Source organism: Corticium candelabrum, chromosome 4, assembly GCF_963422355.1.
Source record: "Corticium candelabrum chromosome 4, ooCorCand1.1, whole genome shotgun sequence".
NCBI classification, from domain to species: domain Eukaryota; kingdom Metazoa; phylum Porifera; class Homoscleromorpha; order Homosclerophorida; family Plakinidae; genus Corticium; species Corticium candelabrum.
The window spans coordinates 996,437-1,020,426 of record NC_085088.1 but is presented as its reverse complement, the minus strand read 5'-3'; the positions used below and the strand labels follow the sequence as shown (position 1 = coordinate 1,020,426).

Below are 23,990 nucleotides of genomic sequence, written 5' to 3'. Positions count from 1 at the left end.
TTTCTGGCTTTAGCAGTCAAGCGGCATTCTTCCAGCAGTCCGGATCGCGTTACATTGAAACGGTCGCTCTCGACCTCCGAAATGCCAAGTACATATCAGGCAAAGACAGCGTTTGCATAGTGTTATGCTATTTCCTATTTTAGAACGCTGTCATTTCGTATTCTGATTGGCGGTACTTCATCCAGTACGTGTGAGACAGCAGACGTTGGAGAAGATGTGGTCGTCGAGTATAAATTGCAAAGCTCAAGTACGTTTACTCAAATACGGACACTGAATTACAACGGTCAGTATCATTATCAACAGTATAAAAGTAGTCCAAGTCTATCAATATGTAATTGAGCATCTTGTAACGATTGTACCCAGACTATCTCACAGCTAAGACTGTCACCATCACTTTGCCTACAGTCGTGAAGACATCTAGTACTGTTTTGCGTTGGCGTCAGTTGTCAAACACTGGCTCTAACTTTGACGAGTGGGCACTCGATCATGTTCGCATTATCGGCGCTACTCCAGTCTCCCCACCGGTACCGTTACCAATTACAGGAACGGCTCTGTTTAGCGAAGACTTCTATCCACGACCAACGTTCGGGTAAGCAAAGCAATTCTACTATTATTTGCCTAGTTTTAAAAATCTGAAAAGTAATATTGTTTCTGAATGTAACTCTAGTGGTACAAAGTGGCTATCAATTTCCGGTGGCACTATCGCTACTCCAGACTGTGGCAGTATTGATCTTGCTGGCTACAGCTCACAAGCAGCCTTCTTTGGATTGAGCGGCACCAGATATATTGAAACGCAACTTCTAGATTTGTCATTTGCTCAGTGAGTTGATAAATCTGTTAACTTTTTAAATTCAAATTTAATTAATATTAATAAGTGGAACAAACTTAACAAATGCAAATTGTAAAGAAGAATGAATCTAGCCAACGGCCTAGCTAGTTATCTAACCTAAAAATTTTATTAAATCTTCTCATACGTGCTTTAAAATTTAGTGTCCCACAAATACTGGTATGGTATTGGTACCGCGGTATCGGTACTGGGTAAACCGACACCTCGCGCATAGGTCTGGCACCTCAAGGGTTACCGGATAACGACTGACGTGTCGGTAGCGTTTGGTCTTATTTTGCGATATCAGCAGTAGACAACAATGAAATTTGCTCAGAAAGTGTTTCGAGAGGTGGAACAAGCTCAAGGGCTTAAAAGAATACCTCAAATCGTAGAAACACCTGCAGAGAAAGAACCCTGACCAATCTAGGCTGCCGGAGAATGTTAGAAAAGGGGTGTAGACAAGACAAGCAGCAGTCAACGATCAACAAAGCGATGCAGAAAGGGCAGCAGTACGACTTCCATCAGACATTCCCGGGCTCGGCAACTTCATCGTCTTATCGAGGAGGTGGTGTCGTAGACGAGTAAAGTACTAATGTTGAGGTGAAGACAAGGCTAGGCTTTTGTTTTTTAATCAGTGCTCTTTTTGATTAACAGTAATACCACAACATATAATTGAAATGTCAGTGTCAGAAACCGAGGTATCTGTATGGTAGTATGCCAAAACCTAGTATCAGTGAAACACTACGACTGCATGCTTTTAGAAATAAGTAAGAATACATTAGAATCGAAATTTAGTAGTATCTAAGTCTACACTAAGCAGTTAAGTTTTTGATTAATTAAATAACAAACAAGATTGTGCTCAATAAAATAAATACAAGCAAATAATCGTGGACACATCAAGACAATCAAATACTAACTTACTAATATGTAGGTCTTGTCCTCATTTTTATTTGTGAAACTGTTTATCTAGAACTCTGTCATTTCGCGTACGTATTGGTGGTGCATCCGGGTGTGAAACAGCTGATTCGGGAGAGGACGTAGTTGTTGAATATCGAGTCCAATCCTCATCATCTTACAATCAAATTATTAAACTGGATTATAATAGTAAGATCATTACAGATATGATATGATCATCAATAATTAATTTGTTAACATTAATTTATGTAGAGTATACAGATGCTACAACGGTTACAGTTGCCATACCAGTTACTGCTCAAAGCAAAGCATCCTACATTCGTTGGAGGCAGTTGTCAAATAGCGGTTCCAATTTTGATGAATGGGCTCTCGATCACGTTCGCATTTATGGATCTGCGTACAACCGTAATTATCTAGTAGAATTTAAGCTTTGCATGGGATGCGGTATTCCTTACACACAGCAGCAGTCTGCTAGCTATGATGTCCAACTGGAATATTCCGTCAATTTTGGTCAGACTTGGGCCCTTGTTGAGGCAGGCTGTCAACCCGGTTCTTCTTCTTGTACTCAGGCTTTGGTATGAAATCATGCCAATTGATTGTGCTGTGTTGTCTAAGCAATTAATTGTTGATGACTACAGATAAACAGTCAATACTCATCGTTTCTCTTCACAAAGTGGAGGCGTTTATCAGTCTTGCTTCCTGCATCTGCCATTTCAAATCACACAGAAATCAGATGGAGACAGCCATCAACTGCTGTAGGCTTACAATGGGCTATTGATGATTTGTATCTTGGTAAGACACAAAGTTTTATAACAATGCGTTAAATTAATTAATTAATTTAATTAATTAATTATTTTACTAAGATTTCTGACCAATTGCTTTGTATATGGTGTCAGGTATCCAATGTCCTGGATTGTGCAATGGTCACGGAAGCTGTACGAAACCACGAGGACACTATCAGGGTCTGGTGTGTGGTGGTAATAGTGACGGTCAGCCGTGTGCCAAGTCATTTACATACGCCAACAACACATATCACGGGTGTACACGGGCTGGACGAGAATCGATCGACAATCAACTGTGGTGTTCAACAACTTCCAATTATGACGCAGACGGAAAATGGGGCTACTGCATCTGCGGTATAGACGTTGTTGTGATGAGCCACTAACGAATACTACATACTCATCTTGGTCTCTGTGTGTGTGCATGTAGGTGTGTGTCAGTGTGATTCTGGATACAGTGGGAAGTCATGCGAGACAGTCACTCAGAATCGGCCGAGCTTTTTCAACGAATCGTTTGAAGATGATTTGTCAAGCAGCAAGTGGGGATGGATTGCTGGAGGCTCGACCGGCATCACATGTGGTACTGTAGAGTCGGGCAACTCTATGGTGTTTAAGTAATAACAAAATGAATGAAACACTATTTCACTAATAAAGTAGTAAGGTCGCTATCATTGTGTGTTAGTTTAGGGAGATCTCGTCTCCTAGAGACGGTTGACTTGGATCTTACCTCGGCGACTGCCCTGCAATTTACTATCCAAGTTGGCTCGAGCAGGACTGGCTGTGCACGTCCAACAGACAACACAGAGGACATCTATCTACAATATTCAATAAATGGAGGAGTGACATGGAACTTGATGAAAACGTTTGCTTACAACAGTGGTGCGAATCCATCTCAGCAAAACATTGTTTTGATCAATGCAACGAAGACACCATCGACAAGAATCCGGTGGTACCAACCAAAAGCTAGTGGATCCAACTTGGATGTGTGGGCTCTAGACGACGTCTACATTGATTCTGCGCTTACTACTCTTCCATTTGCAGACACGTTTGATCCCATCAGGTTAGCCAATGTGTATGACTCTATTGTCAAGAATCTTATTTTGTTTTGTTTGAAGTCAAGAGCTGTGGAAGTTTTACCCAGGAGCTAGGGTCGAACCTTTCTGCTCTAGTATTACTAATACTTTGCATTTTTCATATTTGTACGCTGCTACATCTCGTTATGCCAGCACCTCAACATTGACACTGACGAGCTCTACTTATATCCAGTTTGAAATTGTTGTCGACTGTGCTCAGACCATTTCATCGAGTACTGCTTATGTAACTCTTCAGTTCTCTACTGACAGTGGTAGGAGTTGGAGAACACTAGACAACGGTTGTTCTCCACTCTCTACTGGCTGTGGCTCATACAGGTAGCGACAATCTCATTTAGCTTTGTATTATATGACGTTGAACCACGTCAACATCTTGTTGTACAGGCGGCAGTCTATTTACCGATCTGGACTGTTTAGTAAGTGGAGAAGAGTGAGTATGTTGCTTAAAGACACGCAACTGGCAAGCTCTTCTTCATTAAATGTTCAACTGAGGTGGATGGGATATTCATCAAGTAAGAGCATGCACTGGTTGATCAGTTTAGTCGATCTGTAGTAGTTCTTCTATACTTGTTGCTTTGTCTCCTCTTATTCAGGCACTGCATACGAATGGGCCATTGACAATGTGTATATGGGTGAAGGTTGTCCTGGTCTCTGTTCTGGCCACGGTCGCTGTAGTTTCAACTCAACGTGTGTGTGTGATTTTGGCTACACGGGGTTACAATGCAGTTTCTACAGTGTCAGCAAACCAACACAAATCAAAGTCAATCGATCATCCAGTGTACTTGCCTTTGGACGCATTTTTATATTGTGTTGATATGTAGGAACGCTTTGATCAGACTGTATTGTCATCTCTATCGTTTACAGGCGGTCGACTGGGTAGTGACTGTGGTGTGGTAGCATCTAGCAGTGCAATGACATTCAATCTGGCTGGTGAACGTGAGATAGTGACAGCCGATATGAACGCTTCAAATGTACGCTTAATTCAATTCACTTACATCACTGGCTCGTCATCCTCGAGTAGTGTTTGTGCTGCAATGAGATATAATAGCCAAGTTCCAATTGTTGACTACTCGACAGACGGTGGCATCACCTGGACAGTTCTACAAGATTTAAGGTCTTGTGTGTATTAATATACATGTATAAGATGACACAAATGTGTGATGCCTTTGTTTGTTAGATATTATTACACGTACAGATCGGTGTCAGTCATCAATATTGCTGTACCTGTTGCTGCTAGAACGACGTTCACTCGCTTTCGTATGTGGCAATTTGGTGTGTTTAGAGCGGGTGAAGCTGCTTGGGCGATCGACGACCTGTTGATCGGTGGTTACGACAGAGTGAATGGCTCACAATTGCTTGAGAGTTTTGATCCTATTGATGAGAGCAACTGGGTGTTTTACCCAGGTGGGCAAGTTGTCACGGGCAACTGTAGTGCTGTATCTCCTGTGTTGTACTTTGATGGTACCGGTGGAGGTCAACAGTATGCCACTACTAAGATTTTCACTGTAACCATAAGACCAGTTATCGCGGTCAATGCTTCATTTGATAACTCTCTTCCATCCGGGTAATCACTCCACTGTTGTTGGCGTTAATGTAGGTGTGCGTTGATGTGTTCTGTCTGTTTATAGATGGTCTGCAACAGGCGGACAGTTGTCTTCTCAATGTGGCAGTGTTGACAGCGGAAACGCCATAGTGTTTCGGAATGCTGGCTCAAGGCAACTGACTACAACAGACATAGACACTACCCTAGCGAACGAAGTTCAATTCTATTTATTGATTGGTATGTGTGTTACTATCTATATGAGTCGGTTGTCTACATTACCAACAATGTTACTGTGTTGACTAGGTGGAGATCCACTAAAAGGACGCTATTGTGATAATGCAGAACAGTTGACAGAAAGTGTAGAGTTCTACTATTCAACTGATTCGGGTCAAAACTGGACTCTTTGGGAAACATATCAGTTTAACCAATACAAGGTAATGCTCAATGGCTAGTTGCTATAGCTATATATTGCTGACGCCGGCACACACACACACACACACGCGCGCGCACATTTGCACGCGCATGCACACACACACACACACACACACACTCACACGCATGCATGAACACACACACACACACACACACACACACACACACACACACACACACACACACACACACACACACACACACACACACACTACATGCACATACGCTCGTAGCTCTGAAGTGAGTAGAATAAAGCTTCATTTACTACTATAACAGTTTAGTTTACCGTATTGTGCATTTTAGGATCCTCAGAAGGTAACAGAAACTCTACCTGACACAGCAAGGACGCCTGCTACACGTTTAAGATGGGTACAGAACAGCAATGACGGACACGACACGGATGTGTGGAGTATCGATAGCATTGTTGTCATCCAAGATGTCAACACAGCTCGCTATGTCGCACAATTCGACATCAACGTTGGCTGTGGACAATACACGTCATCCAACAGTGGCAGGTAATGTAGATCACAGCTTATGTTTAATACAGAGAGTGACATATTTAGAGTTTGCTCGATTTCGTCTCTTTTCAGTATCTCATTTGATTTTATTGCGCATGACTCGACTGTTACAAAATGGAGTAACGTAGAGCAAGAGTGTGTACCCGGATCATGCACTTCTAAGATTTATCAAAAGTCTTCAGTTTACTACAGCAGCAGTGGCAGCAGCAGCAGTAGCAGTGGGAGAAATGACGGGTTGGTGCCATTGTTCACAGCATTGTGGTGCATTTTTAATGATGACTGATGTTGGCAGATGGCAGCGTGTGACTATTGCCTTGCCTCCTGTTGCTGTTACTCAAGCCAGTCAGTTTCGTTGGTATCAGTCGTTGTCATCGTCGGTACCTTGGGCAATTGACGAAAGTAAAATAATCAAAATAATCCTTTTCTTGCACTAAATGCTGTCTGTACATTGTAGTATATATCGGTCACGATTGTCCATTGTTTTGCTCTGGACATGGTCGGTGTATGGCAGGAAGTTGTGTGTAAGTAATATTCAACATATTTCTATGTAGTTTTTTCTATTTATATATACGACTTTGCTCTGGTTAGTTGTGATGTTAGCTATACGGGATATGACTGCAGCGTATCAATGAATTTGCCTTCTGAGCTGAAAGACGACTTTACTAGTGGCATAGTTGACCCCAACAACTGGTTATTGTATCAAGGTGTTACCGGAACTCAGCCTGTTCGCTGTGGTCCCGTTTCTGGACCAAGTGCTCTTCTATTTGCTGATTCTGGACCTCGTCAAATCATCTCAGTAGACATGAACACTACGGATACACAGTATCTGCAATTTCGTATTCGTATCGGTACCTACACATCATCGTCCACTACTTGTAATGTAGTCGACAGCCAAGATGAAGGAGTCTTAGTCCATCATTCAAATGATGGAGGATTAACGTGGCAACTACTGAAGGAATTGGCTTACAACGCTTACACAAGCCCTGGTTATGTTGTTGTCGACCTCCCTACTGGTGCTCGCAGCACTGCAACTCGATTTCGATGGTGGCAACCGCATAATCAAGGATTAAACAAAGATGAGTGGGTACTGGGTGATGTTTTTATCGGTGGTATTGCTACCAACAAAGTGATTTTAGAAGAGAGGTTTGATCCAATTGATGATGGTAACTGGCTCTTCTATCCCAATGGTCAAGTACAATCATATTGCTCAAACAGAGCTCCTAATGGTACAACGACAGGCAACGCAATAGTTTTTGGAGGCAGTGTGGGTCAACGCTTTATCTCAACACGCGATCTCGTGGTATCGTCCACTACCAAAATAATTTTTGACTTGAACATCGGCTGTGGTAGCGATTTCAGCTCGGATCAATACAACGTACAATTGCAATATTCAACAGATCGTGGCAAGACGTGGTCTTTGCTTAGCAACAGTTGCAATCCAGGCAGTTCTCTGTGTGGTAGTAATTACTACACAGCAACCTCATATCGTGCAGGGGAGTTTAGAGACTGGAGACGTGTATCGGTTTCTCCTCCTCCTGCAGTGGTTGGTAGTCAGACGAGATTCCGTTGGTATCAGTCGTCGTACTCTACCGCATATACTTGGGCCATTGACAATGTATTCATTGGAGCCGCTTGTCCCAGTTTCTGCAATGGACATGGACAGTGTCGGACCAACTCAAATAACACGGATTTGGTTTGTGATTGCGATTATGGTTACGAAGGGTTCGATTGCAGGCCGATTGTCGAACCACCGACGTCAATTTCTGAAGACTTTGAAAGTCAGATTACCTTACAAAACAACTGGTTGTTGTTAGAGGGAGGAGACATCGGCACTCGGTGCGGCATCATTGCTGCAGGAAACTCATTTTCGTTTTATAAGGCGGGTTCTCGCTTGGCACTAACACGAGATCTTAATCTGACAGCTCAAACGTAAGGTTTGCACTTGTTCTTTGCAGGCACTTTGCTGTAATTTCATGTTCTTTAGATATATGTTGTTCTATATTCAAATGGGTGGAGGCGCTTGTAGTCGACCGTCTTCACAGTCTGAAAGCGTAATCTTGCAATACTCGATTGATGGCGGTGTCACTTGGACAAGTGGTCTTGTCATTCAATATAACCAATATACGACTGCCGACTACGTGCTGTACATACTACCTGCCGTAGCCAGGACAGTTTCCACTCGTTTCCGGTGGATACAGTTATCAAACTCTGGTACCAATTCTGATATTTGGTCAATCGACAAGATTTACATCGGTGGCAATCTACCATATGCATTCAGTTTGTATGACAGTTTTACGCCAGACATCGATCTATCCCAGTGGTCATACAACGTGAATGGGCACAATGGATCGTATTGTAATCGTTCTAATACTTTAGTCTTTGACAACTCAAAGGGCTACGGAGGCTCTAGGAGTCTCATCACTCAACCATTATACCTCAACGCCACGTCGTCTAGCAAATTTGTTCAGTTCTGGTTGAATATCGGCTGTGGAGCAAACCAAGGCTCGGGAAGGTCGTATTATGTTCAGTTGAGATATGCACTGGGCTCCAGGCTATTTCAATCTGTTGTGAACCAGTGCTTGTATGGTCAGTGTAGTACCGGTGACTATGATTATGGCACGTCTTATTCATGGTTGCTATTCCAATCGTGGAGACGTGTGACCGTCCCACTGCCGACTGCTGTCCTCTCACCGAGTACTGTACTAAGTTGGTCTCAAACTAGATTTACTTCCACGTCATCTTGGGCTATTGCAAACGTATATATTGGTGATGGTTGTCCTAACATGTGCTCCGGACATGGTAATTGTACCGCTCTGGGAACTTGTGATTGCGATCCCGGCTTTGGAGGTTCCAGTTGCGTACCAGTGGTTCCGAATTCTATTCCAAAGCAGTTTAAGGATGACTTTGATAGTGGTTCGTTGTCTTCCACGTTATGGACGGCTGTCAGTGGTGGCACAATTGGCACACTTTGTGGCACTGTCGGAACCGGTCAGTCGCTCTACTTCAGTGGCAGTGAATTACGATTGGCTGAAACGGCGGACATTAACGTTACCACAGAAGCGTAAGTATTGCATGTAATTTTATTTGTGTTTGTCTTACGTGTATGTTTGTATTTTGCTCTCAGATTTATTCAGTTTGAAGTTGTTATTGGGAAGGGTGGTAGTTGTGAGACTGCAGACAGTAATGAGGACGTCTTGCTGCAGTATTCGACCAATGCTGGAATTACTTGGAAGCTAGTCACCGTTCTTAGATATAATTTATTCAGGTCATCAACACTGTTCTTTCAGAACCTTCCCATAGGATCTAGAACCAACAGTACACGCTTCCGTTGGTGGCAGTCACAACATAGCGGTTCTTGTTGTGATCACTGGGCTATTGATGATGTCTTCATTGGAGTTTATCCGGTGAGTAATGGACCACAGTACTTGTCTAACGTTTTCTTGACTTTGTGTACTCTTGGCAGGCAAACTTGACTGAAATTGTAGAAAATTTCAATCCACTCAATGTCGATTATTGGACTTACTATCGAGGCTCTACAGTCGGTAGTAGCATTTGCTACAATCATATCTATGCTCCGTCACTGCAGTTTTACGGACCGGGCAGCGACCGTTCACTTGTTAGTGGTAACATCATTGTTTCATCTGGGGCTATCATTCAGTTTTCTATGGTGATGGGTTGCAACTCGACATTTACATATAACAAAGCTATACAACTTCAGTATTCTTTCAACGACGGAAATTCGTGGCGGTCTGTCAAGGACGTGTGTAGAACGAGCGGGCAGACTTGCTCACCGGTTGACTTTGAAAGCAATTACTACTTTGATAGCTTTAGAAATTGGAGAAGAATAACAGTAGCACTAAGCAGTTCAATCACAGCTCTTAGGTCTCCTGTACAGTTTCGCTGGATTCAACAGCTTCCTATTTATGCCAACGAATACTGGGCAGTCGATAATATCTACATCGGTTCGAACTGCTCTGCTGGTTGCAATGGCCATGGACAGTGCACCGGCGCAGGAAACTGTATTTGTGATGTTGGATATTCGGGTCCAAACTGCTCTGTCATTGTGGATATTTTACGTACAACATTTCAACAAGATTTCGAATCCTCTCTTTCTCCCAATGACTGGCTACTGGTTGTAGGAGGTCACGTGGGTCGGGATTGTGGTGTAATTGCAACCGGCAATAGTTTAGTCTTCAACAGCGGGATCCATCGTCAAGCCATCACTGTAGACATGAACACACTCGCTACCAAGTATATATTAATTATTAATTATTTTTGTTCTATAGTGTTTCGTTAATTCATATTCTGTCTGTCTAGAGGTTACCAATTTACTCTCAGATTAGGAGGAGGCTCATGTAGGAGGCCTACTAGTGGTCAAGGGATAGCATTCCAATATTCTACAAATGGTGGCATTACTTGGACGACACTACAAACTTTCCAATACAACAGTGCCTTAACACCAACTGTGATCTCTGGACTCTTACCGTTGAGTGCTCAATCGTTGTCAACCAGATTCCGTTGGCTGCAGCCATCAAACAGCGGTGGCCCTAATTATGATGTGTGGTCTATTGATGATGTGTTTATTGGTTCTGGTGTGTTTGGTAACTTTTTCGAGACATTTGAAGAGCGTAGAGCTTTCATACTTGCATCAGGCAAGTGGGTGACCTTGGGTGCCGGATCAACTGCTGTAAATGTGTGCTCGCGAAAGTCTCAAGTTTTGCTCCAAAACGTAACGAGCATTGCTGCTGTTCAGACAGGACCGATAACTATTAATATGACTGGACCATATGAAGTACAATTCGATCTGCTTTTGAGATGTCGCGGTTCGTACGGTCAGATAAATCCTGTCATCGTTGAATACAACACGAATGCTGGAATTGGTACAGCGTGGAGTAGTCTCAGGCCTCAGTGTTATCCAGGAGATAGAAGCTGCAACAACAATCCAAATCTCTATGCTCGTGCGACGACATATTACTCGACAGAATACAAAGAGTGGAGAAGGGTTATCGTTCCTTTACCTGTATTGTCTGTGTAAGTGTCATCTTTGCATTTCTTTTCTTCCAAATAGTTAGGAAAGTCTCAAACCTTACAAATCTTATCTACGTGTTTGTTGCAGGGGAACGTCAATCAGCTTGAGATGGCGACAAGCACACACTTACCGTGACACTCCATGGGCAATTGATAACTTATACATTGGTGGGTCTTGCCTGAACTTGTGTTCAGGTCATGGCACTTGCCAACCTGATGGTACCTGCTTGTAAGAATTAATTTACTACTTGCTTTGTATGTTAATTGACTAAATTCAATTTTGTTTTTATTGTGCACGTTAAGATGTGACAGCGGATTTGGTGGTACTAGTTGCAGTCCAACACAAACGTTGCCAACAGAATTGAAAGAAGAGTTTGAGGATGATCTGCTAAGGAGCAAGTGGAGTTCTATGATTGGGGGTTCCTTAGCAACGGGTTGTGGCCCTCTTGCTAATGGGAAAACATTGTATTTTTCAGAGGTATTGGATCATGTCCTAGTTAGTAACTAATCAATTATTCTTGTCTGACAGTTGCTCATATTTTATTCAGGCCGGACTTCGTGAAGTGATCACCGTTGATCTGGATACTCGTCGTGCCACGTTTGTTCGTTTCTATATTCGTGTAGGAGGAACGTCCACGTCTAGCTCTGACTCTTGTGACCGAACTGACAGCAATCACGAGGGCGTCGTATTCCAGTATTCCAAAGACGCAGGCGTGTCGTGGCGATTCTTGTATCTCTACGCCTACAATTTGTATCGTAGTAAACAACTAGTTGAACTTTCTTTGCCAACTGATGCCCAAGATGATGGAGTTCGTTTCCGATGGTGGCAACCGTATAACAGTGGGGCAAATCAAGACGAATGGGCTCTAGACAACTTGTATATTGGAGGTGGTGGTACTTCAGCTCGTTATTTGTATGAAACCTTTGACCCCATCACAAGCAGTCAGTGGTTGTTCACTCCTAGTGCAGTAGTGGAGCAATACTGTGGCTCATCTGACAACGCTCTCGTCTTCAAGTCAGGCACAGATGGAGCACAACACGATGCCATTACTCAGACACTTCGACTCTCACGAGGCGATGTCATTCAGTTCGAGGTACGTAAATTAAATTATGGACGTTGGACAATAGTTCTATTGTCTGTTCAACGTTTTTATTCACTTTTATCTATCTGTAGATCAACGTTGGTTGTGGCAGTATCAGCGGTCAGGCTTCACCGATTATTCTGAACTATGAAAACAATTCTGGCAAACCTGTTTCTCAGCTCACTGCATTTTGTGGGCTTCAGGAACAGTTGGCAACATCTTGTCAACCTGATCTTGGCTCTGTGTATTATGCCGATGGACTGTACAGCAATTGGGGAAGAGTGAATCTTATCATTCCTGACGATGCAATCTCCAAGTAAGCAATCACACAAATTTTTATATCTTTGATTGCCGGTGTTTGATGAGCGTGTGTGTGTTGTGTAATTTCTGTGTAGTCAAACGACGTTCCTGTGGCAACAGAGTTCAACTGCGACTAGTGCAACACCGACTTGGGCTATTAATAACGTCTACATTGGACCTCCTTGCCCTAATATGTGCAGTAATCATGGTCGTTGTGTGTTGAACGGCACATTGCCGTATTGTATATGCGATCCCGGATACAGTGGCAATGATTGCTTCACTGCTGCCATTCCTCGTCGTGTAACACTGAAAGATGACTTTGAGAAGGGCTTGGACAGTAGTAAATGGTTGTTTATTGGTGGTGATATTGGGACTGGCTGCAGTACACTGTCATCAGGTAATTCATTCTATTTCAGTCAAGCAGGAATCAGAGCGGCAAGAACAGTGGAACTTGATTTGACAAACACACGGTTAGTCTAAGTTTACTTCGTTGTCTATTTGAATGTCTACTTGCAGCGTGACTAATGCAATTTTTTCAGGTTGTTACAGTTTTATATTCGCATTGGCAGCAGCAGTACTAGTATTTCGAACCGATGTGATTCCTCTAATTTGCCAAACGAAGGAGTTCTTCTTATTTACTCTCTCAACGGTGGAATTACGTGGTCATTCTTTAGACGTTACACGTATAATGGATATAGGACACCGATGTTTGCTCAATTGCTGTTGCCGAATACTGTACGGGCACGATCAGTCATATTTGTCTGGTGGCAGCCACAGAACAGTGGAGCAAATCAGGACGAATGGGCTATTGATGACGTATACTTTGGTGGCGAAGACGTAAATCCGATGACAATGTCTGATAATTTTGATCCAATCAATGAGAACAACTGGGTGTTCTACCATGGCGCCACAGTCGGCACCTATTGCCGTTCCACCAGTCGTGCTCTTGTGTTTAGGTAAGTTAATGTCTCAGTTTGGCCATCAGTATACTTGCTGTGTGATCCAATGGTTGTTTCTTGTTTAGTGGTTCATCGTCAGTAAGATCAGCTACTACCAGAGAGCTTCTCTTAAAACGATATTCTACGTCAGTCTATACATGGAATGGTGACACTGATACGAAGTATACACTATTCATACATTGTTGTTGTTTACTACTATACAGTAGTTTGTTTCCTTCTAAGATCTTCATTTTACGAACTGAGTGGTGGAGCTTTAGGACGGCCATGTACATCGAGCGGTACTGCCAATGTGATTCTATTCAATGGAGGAAACGCTCAAGGAACTATAACGAGACAATTGGTCACCAATGACTACAGCACGACATCTGCCGACTACATCTCATTCAATATTGTCATTGGTTTGTCAAACAAAGATTCACGCTTGAAACAACAGCTTTGTTTATAAACACTATAATTTAGGTGGAACCTCCTTCCTGTGCGAACCTGCTGACAATCCATCAGAGAGCGTGAAACTTGAATTCTCGACAGACAAAGGCAACAGTTGGACACAACTTAAAGACTTGGCATACAATGGTTACGGATCCTACAGCACTGTCCTCATCAATCTACCAAATACTGCAAAAACGAATGCGACTCGATTCCGCTGGAGGCAAGCAAGTTATAGTCAACAGGGTTCTGACACGTGGGCAATAGGCAACGTAATTCCTTTCAATTAGATTGTCAACCGTTATCGTTGTGTAACAATGCTGTTTAATTAATATCAACAGATCACAATTTCTTCATTTGATCCACCTCCCAACTACCAGTTGCAATTTGATTTGATATTTAGCTGTAATGGCAGCGATGTGTCTGTCAATTCGTACGTTGAGTTGCAAATGTCAAACGAGGCCACTACAACTTGGACGACGGTCAACACGTACTGTCTTCCTCCCGGTGGTAGCAGTTCAAAACTACCTACCTGTCAGTCGTCTAGAGACTTGGCCTCTCCGAGTCGTTGGTTCTGGCATGGAAATGACCTGTGGAGTAGAGTAACAGTGTCACTAATGACAACATCTGTGCAACTTACTGAACGTACGCGATTCAGGCTCATACAGGTATGGGATAGATAGACACACAAACACTCAAACTGATGTCTCATGTTCTAAGATGCCTGATTTGCAGGGTGGCGGTAGTTACTCTCCAAGCACTCAACCGTTTGCCATTGACAACGTCGAGATTGGCCCAAGTTGTCCGAACTTCTGTTCGGGACACGGACTATGTGTGGTGGGTTCTAACATTAGAAACATACAGCTGTGTTTTGATCGATTACGAAATGATTTCTTGTTTGCAGAGTGGACGTTGTGTTTGCGATTTTGGCTATTTGGGCTCGTCTTGCCGTACAGTGGCCGGTGGCTTTAGCCATACTTTGACTGATTTGTTTGATAGTCCATGGGATCTGCGTAAACGAGCTCAATGGGCGTCTGTCATTGGTGGTAGTATTGGAACACCGTGTTCGTCGTCAGTTGGCAGCTTGATTGTAATGAATGGAGTGTCGGCACTTCGTCAGATTATGACAGTTGATCTTGACACTCGCTTCTTAAGCACTTTCCAGTTTACTTTTGTTTTGGGTGGGGCCGGGTGTGATGCAGCCAGGAAAGGACAGGATGTTTATCTGAGCTATTCGAAAAATGGTGGTGTCACCTGGTCACAAATCATGATATTTGGTAATGAAACAAATCATTTTATCAAATTAATCAAAACATGTACTACTTTACTTTGCTTGTGTAGGCTACTTGCAGTACAGGAATTTGCAAACATTTAACATCTCTGCTACTTTGCCTGCCGATGCCAGAGGAAACGGTGTTCGCTTCCAATGGACACAGTACCAAAATGATGGGGCAAATAGAAATGTTTGGACAATCGATGACATTATGATCGGCGGCAGGTGAGAAACTTGGAACTCTGAATTATTTGTGACTCATGTTGATAGTTTCTATTATCATGTAAAGCTGTTTGACTAACAATTGTCAGAACAATGGAACGTGTACTGAAGACGGCATTGGTTCACATTTCTGTACGTGTCCTCCTGGATTTTCTGGCTTGCAATGCGAGCAAAAGATCAGCCCATGTTTTGCGGAACCGTGTACAAACGGTGCCACTTGTGTAGACAGTGGCGATGGTAAGCAAATTGCAAATTGCAATGCGACAACGTGTCAATCAATTTGTTAACGAGCATTCATGTTTTCTACAGATTTTGTCTGTGTCTGTCCTCTTGGCTACTCTGGACGCTTTTGTGATATTTCCACGAGTGCGTGTGTGTCTTTCCCATGTCAAAACAATGGCACGTGTGAAGATTTGGCTTTCTACCCAAGCCATAAGTATCTTACAGACTCATGCATTGGTCGCTGCGGACAATTCATTCGAGGTTTGGCATGCCAATGTGATGCCGGCTGCTCACGTTTCTCTCCTGGACTAGGTGGATGTTGTCCAGACATTTCAACATTCTGTGGTGCTAATGCGACCAGCTACATCTGCAATTGTACTGCCGGCTATGAGGGTCTCAATTGCGAGAGCCAGATTGATTACTGTGCCACGGCTCCTTGTTTGAATGGTGCTACTTGCATCTCTACGTTAACAGGTCCAATCTGTCAGTGTGCTGCAGGTTTCACTGGAACCAACTGTGATGTAAACATTGATGAATGTGCTTCGAGCCCGTGTCAAAATTTGGGGACGTGTATGGATGCTATAAATTCGTATGCGTGCTCGTGTCCTAAAGGATACAATGGAGACTACTGTGAGACAATGATTGACTACTGCCTTGCTCAACCTTGTCAATCTGACTCTACGTGTGTCTCTCTCTTGGGCGGGTATTCATGCACGTGTGCGTCTGGCTACACGGGACAAAACTGTACAGACATCATAAATAACTGTGCTTCTTCACCATGCGCTAATGGGGGCCAGTGTGTAAATTTTATCGGTTTTTATACGTGTAACTGTGGACTTCGCTTTACTGGCAAGCTATGTGAAACAGAGATTCTACCGTGTTCCAGCTATCCTTGCCTCAATAATGCCACGTGTGTAAACAATGCAGATGGCAGTTTTGCCTGTCAGTGTCTTTCGGGATTCAAAGGAAAACAGTGTGAAATACCTCCACCGACTTGTTCATCTAACCCGTGTTTGAATGGCGGAACGTGTGTGTCATTCCCATCTGCATTTACTTGTTATTGTCCAGGTGGCTTCACCGGTGAACAGTGTGAGACAGAGGTGAACGAGTGTGCGTCTTCTCCTTGTCAGAATGGCGGTACGTGTTTTGACCGTGTCGGATATTTTGATTGTCAATGTGTTCCTGGATTTTCTGACACATTGTGCAGCACGAATGTAGATGAATGTCGTATCAAACCTTGCTTAAATGGTGGCACGTGTACCGATGGTATCAACCAGTTCTCGTGCACATGTCCAAGTGGATTCACAGGTGAAGTCTGCAATGCAACTGTTAACAGTTGCTTGTCGAGTCCTTGCATTCATGGTGCATGTATGTCATTGGGAAGCCTTGGTTTTAAGTGCAAATGTGATCAGGGATATTCTGGTGTTCAATGTGGTACTGATATTGACGAATGTAGTCAAGCACAACAGAATGGAAGTGTAGCATGTTACAACGGAAAATGCATAAATGAAATAGGTCGCTACAGCTGCTCGTGTCTACTTGGTTACACTGGCATTCGTTGTGAAACAGAAATCGACTATTGCTCTTCTAATCCCTGCGCCAGTGGAGCTACGTGTGTTTCGAAAGTTAATGGTTACAGCTGTAAATGTCCTCTGGGAGTAACAGGTCTACTGTGTGATCAGGACATTAATGAATGCCTCTCAATCCCATGTATGAATGAAGGAGTCTGTGTCAACAGAATTGGTGGTTATGTATGTAACTGTAAATCATCAACTACAGGGGTTAATTGTGAGACAGAGATTTCAGCATGTTTAAAGCAACCTTGTAGGAATGGAGGCACATGCACCGACACCAAATTTGGTGGCTTTCGTTGTACCTGCCCTGGAGGTTTTAATGGTGTTCGTTGTGAAAATGCAGTGAATTTCTGTAAACCGTCTCCTTGTCAAAATGGTGGCACCTGTGTGAGTAAAGTAGGTGGCTATACTTGTCAGTGCCTCTTGGGTTACTCGGGATCGAATTGCACTCAATATACGAGCGGATGCATCAGTGACCCGTGTCATAATGATGGTGCTTGCCACGTCTTGTCAGGAGGCGCTTTCCGCTGTGTTTGCGTCGGTAATTACACTGGGACATACTGTCAGACTCCAGTCACCGTCAATCAATGTGCCAAGAATCCTTGTATGAACTTGGGAACATGTCAGAACAGTGTGGATGGCAAGTTTAAGTGCTTGTGTACGCCACGCTACAACGGCAAGCAGTGTGAAAACCAGATCAGTCCGTGCACCTACTACAATGTCACCTGTAGTGGGCGAGGTCAGTGTAATGTCATCGATCTGCAGTCATATACCTACACCTGTCAGTGCCAGAGTGGATACACTGGTCTCGCTTGTGAGACGATGATTGACTACTGCAGTGTACAACAGCCTTGCAAAAATGGAGCAACATGCAACACTCTTCTTGGAGGATACAGCTGTACATGCCCACAATATTACACTGGTACAACATGTGATATTGCTATCGATCCATGTGATAGCCGTAAGTTTTACTGCCACAACGGAGGAACGTGTCAGGGCAGACCTGGAACAGGATCATTTTTCTGTCAGTGCCCTAGTACTTTGTATGGAGATCAGTGTGACAAAGACTACAATGAATGTAAGATAACTGCTGGCATTTGCCAGAACGGAGGACGTTGTAACAATTATTTTGGTGGATATGAGTGTATCTGTCCTATCTTGACAACCGGTCAGCATTGTGAGACTATGATTCCACCACAGTGCTCTCCCAATCCCTGCCACAATGGAGGAGTATGTGCAACGGAGTTGGATGGGTCATACTTCTGTTTGTGTGCTCCTGGGTTTACCGGAACGCAGTGCGACACGAACATTGATGAGTGCCAATCAAATCCTTGTCAAAACAATGGCAAATGCAGTGACAGAGACAATGGCTATTATTGCAACTGTGACAACACTGGGTATGAGGGAGCTACATGTGAAACACCTATTCCAACTCCTACTACTCCACCTAATCCTTGCGGAGAAACGTTGTCAGAAAATCCTTGTAAGAATAAAGCAGTGTGTGTTCCAAATGGAAAGACATATACATGTGTTTGTATTCCTGGCTACACTGGGCAAAATTGTAGTGTAGATATTGATGAATGCAAATCATCTCCTTGTCAGAACAATGGTGTGTGTCGAGACAAACTAAATCAGTTTCAGTGTGATTGTGCAAGTACAGGATTCAGTGGACAGACGTGCTCTGTACCTATTATTAATCCTTGTGGAAAAACATCGTCAGAAAATCCTTGTAAGAATAATGCAGCATGTGTTTCAAAAGGAAAGGCATATACATGTATCTGTGTTCCTGGCTACACTGGGCAAAATTGTAGTGTAGATATCGACGAATGCCAATCATCTCCTTGTCAGAATGGTGGTACGTGTCAAGACAAACTAAACCAGTTTCAGTGTGATTGTGCGAATACTGGATTTAGTGGACAGACGTGCTCTGTACCTATTATTAATCCTTGTGGAAAAACATCGTCAGAAAATCCTTGTCAGAATAAAGCAGTGTGTGTTTCAAACGGAAATACATTTACATGTATCTGTGTTCCTGGCTACACTGGGCAACTTTGTGGTATAGATATCAATGAATGCCAATCGTCTCCTTGTCAGAATGGTGGTGTGTGTCAAGACAAACTAAACCAGTTTCAATGTGATTGTACACGTACTGGGTTTACTGGACAGACGTGCTCTGCACCTACCCCATCTCCAAGTGCTGAACCAACACTGGCTCCTGTGGTTTGTGATCCAAATCCATGTCTGAACAAGGGAATATGTAACGAAGGAAGGTGCCAGTGTCCTGATACATTTACAGGACAATACTGTGATATTCCAGTTTCACCTTGCCAGCGGAAACCATGTGGACAAAATGAAGTATGCACAGCTAATGGAGCTGACTATACTTGCAAGTGCCGTGCTGGCTTTAATGGCTCCCCTTGTCGTCCACTTGAGTCTTGTGAACCCAACCCATGTCTTCACAATGGCAAATGTACGATCAGGCCTCAAACTAATCTTGTTGTATGTAACTGTGCTGAAGGCTACAGTGGTCCTACGTGTGAAATCCCACCTACACAGCCTCCTATAACTCAATGTCAACCAAATCCATGCCGAAATGATGGCATTTGTACAACCAATGAGCAGACTGGTGCCTTCTATTGCAAGTGCACGCTTGGATATCGTGGAGATACCTGTGAATTGGAACCAACTAAAGAACCCCGCAGTCCCGGTGGAGTATCTGGAGAGAATTCTGGCAGTAACAGTAGTCTGCCCATATGGGTATATGTTGTGGCTGCCATTGGAGGAGTTCTTCTTTTAGTCGTTATTCTAGGAATTGTTGTTCTCTACAGAAGACGTGTTGGGGCCTACAAATTTGATGGACCTGATGCTTATGGGGCAAGCCACTTTCCCAACCCAATGTATAGTGAGCATGACTTTGGAGACGAACGAGCGAAGAGACAACCTATTGCATTTGACCAACCTATCGATGACATGGAAGCTGATCTAAACAACTTTGTTGTGTCTCCGTTTGATTCTTCGGCAGGTGCAACTGGTGCTCACGCTGAACCAGAGTGATTAATGGAACAAAATCTGCTGTGCTTTGATTTGCATATTAGCAGCATCTCTGCTTAGTGTTTGGAAACCCGCAGTGTGCATAGCTTTGAGTCAATATTGTTACATGTACGTCTTGTTTGCTTGAACAATTATGCAAGTACATATGTTGAGAAAACATAGCTGATGGTTGCACAAAACATAAACAGTACGACTGTATAACAAATCACTTCCAGGCTACCTATGTGTGTGTCCATCCTATCGTGATGTTTCAGATTTTAGTTACCTGAAATTTTTCAATTAAATTAAAGAAGTTGATAAGGACGTCACTACACAATGAGCAAAGACCAACAAAACTGATGGCTAAAGTTTCATTGTCGCTTTCCACATTGGCAACAAGAGGTTCGGCAATATCAATAGAAAACAAATTAATTTAGACAACAAACATATGATCACTTGCACCAGCCTAATATATTTGTCCACCCAGGAGAGGCCAAAGCATTTAGCTAACGTGTCAGTCAGAAAGCATGTGGGCTGAAGTTACCAAATGAACATTTATGATAACAATATTGTTCCATACTTGAGCAGTTTTACCATATTCTCAATTAATGGTTGAAAATGGGATGTAACTGTAAGCTGCCTGAAGCTTATAAATACAATGATAATTACACAGATGAGACGTATTTTTTGCAAACTGATTTCTAAATTATTTAGTGAGTTAGTAAACACAAAATTCTGGAAAAACTCAATATCAGTGTAGATCACTCAATACTAATAGCTGCCTACTTCACTAGTTGTGTACGTACGTGTACAGACCAGCTTACACGTTACTTTCCTTCTGCAAAACAACTTGTGTCGATGGCTGTTGTGGGATCATTTCCCAAATGTTTCTTAATGCAGTGTATTTTAAAGGAGGAAGCTTTCGCTTTGAAAAGAAATATCTGTACAGCACTCCAGCAACAGTCGTCCCCAAAAAAGGTCCAACGAAGTAGACCCAGACCGTTTTCCAGCCACCAAATACAACAACCGGTCCCAGGCAACGTGCAGGATTGATACCTGCCCCAGAAATTGGTCCCCTGTCACAATAAAATTCCTCTATAATGCAATTATACCTTCACTAGTAATATCAACTGCTTACGCTGCGTAAATTGAACTTGACACAAAGATCCCAATCAAGAGAGGACCAAATGGGTTCTTTCCTTCGGATTCAACTATTGTCATGTATGCAATAAGCAGAAGAGCACAACAGATAAGAGCCTCTGTAAAAACGACTTGAACTTCATTCTGTAGATTTGCATTAAACCTGATGAGAGCCCAGTGCTCTGGGAGGGCTGAATTATTGACCAATACCTAGACATGATGAGACAAGATTAACATACTCCAAAATAGATACAGGACTATTGTGACTATTGTGTAGCCTAAACCTTTAAAACTCCTGCTGCGGCTATTCCTGCAGCTAACTGCACAACCACATACACAATAGCCAAGTCCAGAGCAAATCCTCCAGACAGAAATACGCCATAACTAATGATTGGATTCAAGTGTCCTCCACTAAAACACATAACACAAGATCACATTATGTAAAGAACGATGTAAATAAGTTTCTAACTATTGCACCTGATATGAAATGTGGCCACAATGAAAGCATACAAATTGAGTCCAGTTGATAGTGCTGCAGCAGTTAAACTGAATGGCGCTTGACCAGTCAGGTTTGGTCCTGCAGCAGTCATTATTCCAAGTAGAAGATGAAAGAAAGTAAACACAAACTCTGTCACCACAGGCTTGATAAGAATGTTAAAACATTTATCAAATCTCTGCTGCTGTGTATCATTATGCTGACTGTCGTTGTTCTTCACATTCCTTTTTTTACGTGCCACATGAGATACACAAGACTGACACGATTCACTCTTTGTAGTGAAACTGCAGTTACACATATTCATAACTACATGTATCAATCAGCTTACCCCTACCATTTTTTACCCCTAACCAAACATACCAGTAATGGATATATTGTTACAATTATTTAGATGAGTAGTAATTCATTGACACAGTATAGTATAGTATATGCATCGATAACACGTATGTTGCAGTGTCTGTGCATGTGTAGATATGTAGAGCAAGTCTATTCAAATATATTGTTGCTATAAATTCAATTATATATTTTAAATTAATTATAATAACGGTTGTATATGATAATTGATTAATTACGGTCAATAGTATTGATAGCTACATGCAAGCTACACTGCATGTTAGTTCTAGATGAATTGTCTGTTGATTATGATTGTACGCTTACAGTCGAATTCGGCTGCCTGCCGTGTGTCCTGTGTCAGTGGCACGCCTAGAATCGCTTCTCGAGCTCCCATCATCCATCCTTCAATGTCGTGCAAGTCCGATCTTCTTTTTTGACGTTTCTAGAAGCTGAGAGAGCAGTTAGCGCTAGCGGTGAGTTGATGTTGCAACGCAAGAAACACGAGACTACAATATTGTAACGTACAGTTCATATGACTCAACCAAATGTCAATTTCTGACCCGATGACGTATGAACTTATACTGTAGTACTGTACAGTACAGTGCACTCCCACTTTATACGGGTCTTTACTAACCAAGCGGGCTTATTGAAAATGGCTGACTATCCGTCGTCTGTTCTCAAGTCTCTTACTGAAAAGTTGGGTCACTCTTTGTTAGAAGTTAGAGAAGGTGCTCTGAAAACCCTGAAGCTCAAGTTTGATCACGGCCTACTTCAAGCGGCGGACGCTGTGCAGCGAAAAGATCTTCTCGAGAAACTGTTGGACTGGTTCAATAAACCGCACTGTTCTATGGAAAGTGAAGTGCTAAGTGTGCTGCTTATGTTATCGGAGGTGCATTCAAAGATTGTCTTTAGATTTCGAATTAAATTTAAAATTAATTATTTAAAATTAATTACAATAAATAAAATTTAAATTTAGATTAAAAATTAGTTGTTCTGATTTTATATTGCCTGCCTGTAACAGTGTTTGGCTGTCAGCTTGTTTCTGTGTTTGTGTCTTTGTGCGTCACCCAGTCACATTGAGTGATATGTGCTGTGTGTTTGTATGACAGCATGGCAGTGCAGTTTCTCTTCTGAACGCTCTCGGTGCCGTTGAATTTTTGTCTCAACTTCAACGTGTTCTGGACGAGAAACATCATGCTGCGATTGATAGCATTTTGCAAAATCTTCTACTTTTACAAACGTCAGTGCAGACCAGCAGTGCTGCTACCGTACGAGTTCGTCAACAAAGAGATGAACGTACAGACAGACGAACTTCGTCATCCTCTTGTATTGATAAGTCGGTTGAGAGTGTAACCTTACCATCTGGTCAATCTCTCGGTGATTCAAACCGTATCTCTGGATATCATAGTTCATTATCTTTGAGTAACTCAATGCATTCTGTGAGTATTGGAGAAACTAGTGTCCGACTTGAAATCAATGCAAAACAAGTGAAATTGGAAGGATTTATCTTTCCTCTCATTTCTTTGGCTCAAAATGATGTGGAAATTCTCAATTCCACATTTAGGTTTCTTTTTGTACTATCTGAAATGTGATGTAGACTAGTAATCTTATTGTAACTTGTTGTTCATTAGTCGGCTTCATAATCGAGATGAGACTTTGCTTATCAAAACATGCAACTTCCTTGTGGATGTTCTTTTCAAAGATTTTCCAGCTGAGACGTTTCTGCAGAGACCAGTTCTGTGTCAGGTGTGTGTTTGTAATTTGTTATGGTCGTGTTTACATTGTTAGGAGACGCTGGTTA

The 23,990-nt window shown here is 42.6% G+C and overlaps 2 protein-coding genes across 4 annotated transcripts; one reads left to right on the top strand and one right to left on the bottom strand.

Moving 5' to 3' along the window:
* Position 1: 1 nt before the first annotated feature.
* LOC134178187 (reelin-like) lies at positions 2–20,449 on the top strand. Of its 3 annotated transcripts, XM_062645004.1 has the most exons (41): positions 2–88; positions 144–283; positions 364–589; positions 668–820; positions 1,797–1,930; positions 1,994–2,316; positions 2,380–2,533; positions 2,638–2,877; positions 2,951–3,134; positions 3,203–3,580; positions 3,636–3,929; positions 3,996–4,123; positions 4,205–4,371; positions 4,433–4,725; positions 4,789–5,175; positions 5,240–5,391; positions 5,458–5,588; positions 5,890–6,101; positions 6,177–6,338; positions 6,397–6,503; positions 6,559–6,625; positions 6,693–8,033; positions 8,089–9,165; positions 9,229–9,508; positions 9,568–10,355; positions 10,422–11,135; positions 11,221–11,361; positions 11,436–11,610; positions 11,681–12,226; positions 12,307–12,530; positions 12,610–12,984; positions 13,054–13,470; positions 13,539–13,634; positions 13,696–13,871; positions 13,933–14,171; positions 14,241–14,567; positions 14,635–14,736; positions 14,804–15,176; positions 15,241–15,397; positions 15,462–15,631; positions 15,704–20,449. In XM_062645004.1, the coding sequence occupies exons 6-41, from the start codon at positions 2,176–2,178 to the stop codon at positions 20,242–20,244; spliced, it is 15,456 nt and encodes a 5,151-aa protein (XP_062500988.1). In that variant the 5' UTR covers positions 2–88; positions 144–283; positions 364–589; positions 668–820; positions 1,797–1,930; positions 1,994–2,175; the 3' UTR covers positions 20,245–20,449. The 3 variants fall into 3 exon arrangements, with proteins under 3 accessions (XP_062500988.1, XP_062500987.1, XP_062500989.1); XM_062645003.1 differs by lacking the exons at positions 2–88; positions 144–283; positions 364–589; positions 668–820 and adding an exon at positions 1,098–1,426; XM_062645005.1 differs by lacking the exons at positions 2–88; positions 144–283; positions 364–589; positions 668–820 and adding an exon at positions 1,331–1,391.
* Positions 20,450–20,535: 86 nt separating this feature from the next.
* On the bottom strand, positions 20,536–22,802 carry LOC134178189 (uncharacterized). The gene is made up of 6 exons (XM_062645007.1): positions 22,715–22,802; positions 22,514–22,638; positions 21,838–22,140; positions 21,645–21,771; positions 21,359–21,570; positions 20,536–21,296 (listed from the first exon to the last, which is right to left on the bottom strand). Exons 2-6 carry the CDS (start codon positions 22,588–22,590, stop codon positions 21,041–21,043), a joined length of 975 nt encoding a protein of 324 aa, XP_062500991.1. The 5' UTR covers positions 22,591–22,638; positions 22,715–22,802; the 3' UTR covers positions 20,536–21,040.
* Between the last annotated feature and the right edge of the window lie 1,188 nt (positions 22,803–23,990).

Bases quoted from the DNA above. Each gene is read 5' to 3' on its own strand.
- LOC134178187 (XM_062645003.1), top strand. The intron at 4,726-4,788 runs GTCTTGTGTGTA...TTTGTTTGTTAG, and splicing joins ACAGTTCTACAAGATTTAAG to ATATTATTACACGTACAGAT. The intron at 11,362-11,435 runs GTAAGAATTAAT...GTGCACGTTAAG, and splicing joins CAACCTGATGGTACCTGCTT to ATGTGACAGCGGATTTGGTG.
- LOC134178189 (XM_062645007.1), bottom strand. From the start codon at position 22,590: ATGGATGATGGGAGCTCGAGAAGCGATTCTAGGCGTGCCACTGACACA. The intron at 22,141-22,513 runs GTAAGCGTACAA...GTGTAACTGCAG, and splicing joins GCAGGCAGCCGAATTCGACT to TTTCACTACAAAGAGTGAAT. The intron at 21,772-21,837 runs GTGCAATAGTTA...TATGTGTTTTAG, and splicing joins GTGGCCACATTTCATATCAG to TGGAGGACACTTGAATCCAA.